This window comes from Quercus lobata, chromosome 8 (genome assembly GCF_001633185.2).
Source record: "Quercus lobata isolate SW786 chromosome 8, ValleyOak3.0 Primary Assembly, whole genome shotgun sequence".
Classification (NCBI taxonomy): domain Eukaryota; kingdom Viridiplantae; phylum Streptophyta; class Magnoliopsida; order Fagales; family Fagaceae; genus Quercus; species Quercus lobata.
In genome coordinates this window covers 12,424,951-12,432,172 of record NC_044911.1, presented here as the reverse complement: position 1 = coordinate 12,432,172, position 7,222 = coordinate 12,424,951, and the positions used below count along the sequence as shown (strand labels likewise).

The 7,222-nt window shown below is 31.9% G+C and overlaps 1 protein-coding gene across 1 annotated transcript; it reads left to right on the top strand.

Annotated features, from left to right (window-relative positions):
• The first annotated feature begins 860 nt into the window (after positions 1-860).
• Positions 861-6,946, top strand: LOC115957953 (2-hydroxy-6-oxononadienedioate/2-hydroxy-6-oxononatrienedioate hydrolase-like). Its single transcript, XM_031076308.1, has 4 exons — positions 861-1,487; positions 1,886-1,975; positions 5,332-5,399; positions 6,689-6,946. The coding sequence occupies exons 1-4, from the start codon at positions 861-863 to the stop codon at positions 6,834-6,836; spliced, it is 933 nt and encodes a 310-aa protein (XP_030932168.1). The 3' UTR covers positions 6,837-6,946.
• Positions 6,947-7,222: the final 276 nt, after the last annotated feature.

The window sequence follows — 7,222 nt, the reverse complement described above, 5'->3', positions numbered from 1 at the left end:
GAGTAATCTTTGACTTAAATTTTGGGGCATGGCCCAAGGCCAATAAATGGCTCCGTCCCGGCCAAATGGGCCCATATCCAAGATGTACACGTTTTCTAACTTTCTATATCAGCTTATTATATTTCTTCCTTAGTTCCAAGCATCAGAAGAAAAGTCAATTTCTATTCTAATTCTATTCAATTTCATAATTCACTTTACAACCCTGATTAAACAACAACCAAAAAAAAAAAGAGGAAAAAGAAAACTATAATTCAAAAAGAAAATTACTACCCTCTATAGTCTCTCACAAGTCACATCTCTCTATATGCTGGGATTTCTTCATTCCTTTGTGTGCGTGTGAGAGAGAGAGAGATGAACATTTTTGCAGTGCACAAGCCGCTGTTACGTTGGCTAATGAAGCTGGACGAGTAATCTTATCAAAAAAAAAAAAAAAAAAAAAAAAAAAAAAAAAAACAAACAAACAAACAAACAAGCAGAGACTAGACGAGTAATCTGTGACTTAAATTTAGGGGGCTTGGCCAATAAATAGCGTCCCGGCTCAGATGGGCCCATATCCAAGATGTACACGTTTTCTAACTTTCTATATTTCTTCCGATTTCCAATTTCCAACTTCCAAGCATCAGAAGAAAAGTCAATTCCTATTCAGTTTCACAATTCACTTTACAACTCTGATTAAAAAAAAAAAAAAAAGGAAAAAGAAAAGTATAAAAGTCAAAAAAGAAAATTACTTTTTTTTGGATGAAAAAAAGAAAATTACTGCCCTCTACATCCCTCACAAGTCACATTTCTCTATATATGCTAGGATTTCTTCATTCCTTTGTGTGCGTTTGTGCGTGTCAGCGTGTGTGTGTGTGAGAGAGATGGTGAACATTTTTGCAGTGTACAAGCCGTTGTTACGTTGGCTAATGAAGCTAGTCGGGATGAGACCCCAAACAGTGGAAATCGAGCCAGGAACTGTAATGAATTTCTGGGTCCCTAATGAAACTCCAAACAAATCCAAAAACAGCAATAATAATAAAGCTGTTGTATTCATTCATGGGTTTGCAGCTGATGGTATTATAACGTGGCAGTCCCAAGTGTTAGCTCTAGCAAGAAAGTACAAAGTTTATGTGCCTGATTTACTCTTCTTTGGCGGTTCAATCACTGACAGATCAGAGCGGTCACTGGAGTTTCAAGCTGAGTGTGTGGCAAAGGGTCTCAAGAAACTAGGTGTGGAGAGGTGCACCTTGGTGGGGTTGAGCTATGGTGGGATGGTTGGGTTCAAGATGGCTGAGTTGTACCCGGACTTGGTTGAGTCTATAGTGCTCACTTGCTCTGCCATGGCCTTGACCAAGTCCATCAGTGATGCAGCCCTTGAGAGGATTGGGTTCAAGTCCTGGTCTGATTATTTGCTTCCAGATACTGTCCAAGGTGTGAAAGTACTTTTTGACATTGCCACCTTCAAGTTGCCTAGAATCCCTAATTTCATTTACAAACATTATTTGGAGGTATGTAATATTATATCATATATATATATATATATGCTTCATCATGGTGTTATCAAAAAATATATATATATATACTTCATCATGGTCACCCTAGCTATGGTATTTACTGTCTTTTCCACATGGACATGCATAGCTTCTTTTATTTATGCAGCAAATTGATATTGTGGATTAAAATCCTACGGAGTTTTTAGAGTTATCTTGTATGTAATTAAGTGACATACTAAAAAAATATTTCAATGTTAAGAGTTTTATAGTTCAATTAATTGACACCTCCTTATATTTTTAATGGAGATATCCAGGATTTACATGCTTATATATTCTAATTAACATGTAAAAGATACGACTATTCAAACATTAAATACTTTGTTGCTCATGGATTGATCTCAATGACTACGCAGATAATGTTTGACAACAGAGAGCAAAGAGAAGAATTACTCAAGGCTTTAGTCATTGATGATAAGGACTTTACCATTCCTCATCATCCTCAGGTTTGAATTTGAGTGTTTGAGAAATTAAAATTATATAAATTTATGCTAAAAATGGGACGTGTCAAATATATGGTTTATATTTACTATGATAATTCTATGAAGATGATAAATCTTAAATAAAAAAAGAATCCTACTACATTGGTATTAGGGTGTTCTAGACAATTAGGAAATGGAATTCTTTTGTCATATTTGTAGTAACAATAAAGTTCTATGTCCTTCCACATTATTCTCTAAAAAAATTGTAGTAACATATGTTTTTCCACTTTTCCTTCGAAAAAAAAAAAACTTTTCCTTCGTTTTCACTTCTCCCCGATTTCTTTAGCAAAATACACGGTTAAATTATATTAAACCTACTCTTATCTTATAGGATTTTATTAGCAAAATTAATATAAGAGTGTTTGATGCATGCATTTGTTTCCCTAGAATGCTTTTAAGTCATTTCATTACCATTCATATATATATATATATATATATATATATTTTTAAAGTCATTTCGTCTATAACGTTTTCCTTTTTCTTTTCTTTTCCCCCAAACCAATTCTTGATTAATACAAATTTTAATTGACTGCTCAGTACTCATCACTACCTGTGATCAGTTTCATCATGTTTGAATTTTCCTTAATTATTTCTTACAAAAAGTAACACTACACTCGTTGTATTTCAACTATGAACATGATAAAAAAAAGCCACAATAATTTCACATTATTTTCAAATTAGCATATATCAACCTACATAGGAATCCATCACTTTAATTTAAATTATAAGAAAACTCACGTCGGTCCATATATAATAGCATAAGGAGTAATTTACCTGTTCAACTCCAAAACTTAATAATAGCATAAGGAGTAATTTACCTGTTCAACTCCAAAACTTACTCACACCAATTCAAGTAAACTTTAATATAAATTTAGATTAATTTTTCAATAAAAACATGTTTCTCTTTTTTTGACAGAACAGTAAAACATGAAAATATGGTAATGTTTTGATTTTTTTTTTTTGGTTGCATTTACCTTTTCATATTCAAGCTACGTACGGCACGAATGCAGAAGTATCCTCACTGGCTAAAATTAATATTTTCTGCTGCAATTAAGTTCACAACAACTCATGTCTACAGTTTTATATAATGCCGATGAATATAATAATATTTTTTACTGAGGACCCAAAGTACGCAATTAACGCAATTGGGACTCAAGTATCAAGTGCAAAGCTAGTTATATAATTTGCACGTACTAACGCGGAACCTAATTTGTAGAGTCTTTTGATTAAATATTACAAAATAAGAAGTTTATTGTTGTTATAGGTACTGTTTAAAATTATTTAGCAAAATGAGAAGAGAGACTGAATTTCGGCAATATCATTGTCGAAATTGTAAGAAAAAGTATGAGAGAGAAGAAAGTTGAATGATGTGACTAGAAAGGAGAAAAAATGAATTCCAATATTGGTATTATAGAAATTCATTCCACTGCCGGTGAAGTGCTCTAGTGGGAGTGCCTGAATGAGATTTACCAATTGTGGCAACCAAGTGGCCGAAATTGTAGGGAATTGAGGAGAGAGAAAATATTAATTGTGGCAACAAAGTTACCAAAAATAGGAGGAAAAAAAAAAAGAATTGTGGTTGCCAAAATTTGGGGAGAAATTAAAAATAAAAAAAGTTCTATGTTCACAATGTTTTTATAATATTTTCACAACAAATCATAGGTGATTAGTTGTTATTAGTTTAAATTTGAATTTAACACTAAGATTACTTTTTTAATCCAACAATAACAACTAGTAACAACCTATCATTTATGATTTGTTGTAAAAATGATATTCACATATCATTTCTAAAAAATAAAGAAAAGAAAGTGACTACTGATTTATGACAATGACATAGGAAGAAAAAAATTGTTGCAATTGGTTCGTGACAATAACATTACTAAAAGAGTAAAAAAAAAATGTTTGATTTTTGACAATGACATTGTCGGAAAATTTGTAACAAGCATTGTACATTGTCAAACTTTTGAACTCAGTAGGACCCTATTGGACCCCTCCCCTGACATGAATAATTGCACAATCTAGAAGAAAAGATATCCATTTTGAACTGTACGTGTCTATGGTAGGGAATGTTTTAAATTTCGTATAATCTCACCCTTATTTCGGTAATGTCATTGTCAAAAATCAAATAATTTTTTTCCCTCACAAACCAATGGTAACATAATTTTTTTTTTCCTTCTATTTCAACAATACCATTACCATAAATTAATGGGCACTATTTTTTTTGAGAAATGATATGTGCATACCATTTTTACAATAAATTCTAAATGGTAGGTTGTTACTAGTTATTATTGTTGGATTGAAAAAGTAATTTCAGTGTTAAATTCAAATTTGAACTAATAACAACTAATCACCTATGATTTGTTATGAAAATATTGTAAAAATATTGTAGACGTAACATTTTTTTTTTAATTCCTCCCAAGATCGGCAACCACAATTCTTTCTTTTTTTTTTTCCCTCCCATTTTCGGCAACTTGGTTGCCACAATTCATATTTTCTCTCTCCTCAATTCCCTACAATTTTGGCAACTTGGTTGCCACAATTGGTAAATCTCATTTAGGCACTCTCACTAGAGCACTTCACAGGCAATGCTTGGACAGTGGAATGAATTTCGATAATACCATTATTGAAATTCATTTTTTCTCCCTCCCAGTCACATTACTCAACTTTCTTCTCTCTCATACTTTTTCTTATGATTTCAACAACGGTGTTGCCGAAATTCAGTATTTCTCCTCATTTTGTTAAATAACTTTGAACAGTACCTATAACAACAATAAACTCCATTTTTTGCAATATTTAGCCAAAAGACTCTAATTAGTACGTACTGTCATTGATTAAAATTCAATGTAAAATAGAGAAAATATTTCAACTTGGTGTGTGTTTATATATATATATATATATATATATATAAAGTAAGAGGATCATGACATCTATTTGACAAAATCAAAATATTAGATGTGTAATTTTTATTGTATGATATATCTTGTTTTTTACCTTACTCTTACACATAATAGGAAGTACAACAGTTCCTAAAAAAAAAAAGGAAGTACAACAAAAATTACGTGTTTGAAATAGTTGCAACCATCAAGATGTGATTGATCTTTTGCAATATTGTCCATATATGACACGTGATTCAATCCTTGACTATTTTGTCAGCTCCCACACTAGTCGTTCGAGTAACGCCCCAAAATCTTTTTGACGTTTCCTCGATCATAATTTGTCCAGTTTTTTTAATTTGAGCTTTGAGAAATGAGGACAAAGGAAATATATATATGGTCTTAAGATATTTGTTTTTAACCATTGATCGCATATTGTTCTTGTAGCGGGTACAGCTTCTGTGGGGAGAGAACGACATCATTTTCAACATGGAAGTTGTTAACAATTTGATGAGGTATGTTTCCTTAATACCATGCCAACGAGTCATAACAAACATCTCTCTCACTCAAGAAGACTCTATCTAAATAGAATGGATTTCTCTTATTAACAATGATAAATCGAGCTGAAATTGATTTTCGATAAACATTTTTCACAGTAACGGGTGTTTGGGTGCAGAAAACTGAAAATATTAGTCAATTGAAAATTGTATTTTAGTTGATCATACAATAAGAGCATTTATGGCTTATATTAGTTTATATTTTCATTTTCCGTAAACCATTTTTCACCTTACTCAATACTCATCAACCGAACCTTTATCCCTCACCCTTCACTATTTGTTACCCAACCACCTCCCCCCCATTAACGTCCTTGGTCTTCAATGGCCAACCTTCGACCGTGGTGCTTGAAAGATGAAGAAATGTGGGAAAGTAGTAAAAACTAAAAACTATGTTTTCCTTAACATTTTCAAAAATGCAACTAAACATTTGAAAAATATTTTTCTAGAGTACTTTCAAGAATATAACCAAACACTTGAAAATATTTTCTATCTAACTAAACACAAACAATGTAAAAGTACATATGTACAATGCATAAGTTGCTTTGTCTATATACAAGTAGAACAAAGCAACAAAGAAGAAAAGGAAAATATTGAGCTAACAGAATTTCACACTATCAGCTAAGTTACTAACCAATAAGGTATGCACATGTGGAATGAAGTAGTAACTAATCTAACAAAATAAAACTGAAAAGTATTTGCTTCTCCCATGTCTGTTTTAACTGAAGCAACTCGTTTAAGTTGAACGACATCGTTTCATCATTCATGTGTCTTAAGTTGAACGGCGTCGTCTACTCTCTTCTCTAACTTGGGATTTCTTGAGTAGAATGGTGGCGTTTTATGCTCAGTTAATGTTTTTCGCCTGTGCTGAGCTTTAACAATTCATTAATCAAAGATTTTAAATACAATGATGACACTAATTGAAACTTGAAAACCACTATAGAACTTTAGTGTGATGGTCACTTTATAGGTATAAGTGCTCATAGGGTAAGGAGGGCAAAGCCAGGATTCTTTAAGAAGGAACTTCACATATATATAATTATATACATTTTCATTAAACTAGAATAAAATTTCTATCACATATCAAAAAAAAACTTTGAAAGAAAATACAATATTTTGGCAAAAAGAGAAAAAAGAAAAAAGAAAGCAAATACTATACAATGGAAATGGGTCTTATTTGGGTTGTTTTAAAGATGATACTAATTAGGGCTTGATTGTGATTGTGATTGTGATTGTGATTGTGATGACAGGCAATTGGGAGACAGAGCAACACTGCAATATATAGAGAAAGCAGGTCACCTTGTTGAGGCTGAACGACCATGCGTCTACAACAAGCATCTCAAAGAAATTCTCACCACTTTATTCGAAAATGGGCACCAAAAACAACGAAACTTATAGTTAGTTTGTCCTCCTTCGTAGAATGCTCCTATTGGTCAGAGCTAAATATATATACTTCTAGTAATTTTTGTTCCTATTGCAAATCAAAATGTTTTCAAACATTTTGACTATGTCTCTCTTGGTAGGATTATTTAACTATAATGTATTTTTCATTTAGCAAGACTTTTAATTCCTAGCAGGATAGTAATATATAAATAAATGATATTGGTTTCCCACGTTTTTTTTTTTTTCCTAATTGTTACAGCAAGTGAGAAAGAGGGGACTCGAACCCTCAGAGAATGCTAATGACTATAAAAGCAGAAAATGAGTTATCAATAGGAATATTTTATTTGAGATATTGAAAATATTACTTTGTTTGAGATATTGAAAATATTAATTCGAGGAGG

What these genes read in the sequence shown, in the direction of transcription:
- LOC115957953 (XM_031076308.1), top strand. Translation starts at nt 861, where the DNA reads ATGGTGAACATTTTTGCAGTGTACAAGCCGTTGTTACGTTGGCTAATG. An exon ending in TTTACAAACATTATTTGGAG is followed by an intron (nt 1,488 to 1,885) that starts GTATGTAATATT and finishes ATGACTACGCAG; the next exon opens with ATAATGTTTGACAACAGAGA. An exon ending in GTTGTTAACAATTTGATGAG is followed by an intron (nt 5,400 to 6,688) that starts GTATGTTTCCTT and finishes TTGTGATGACAG; the next exon opens with GCAATTGGGAGACAGAGCAA.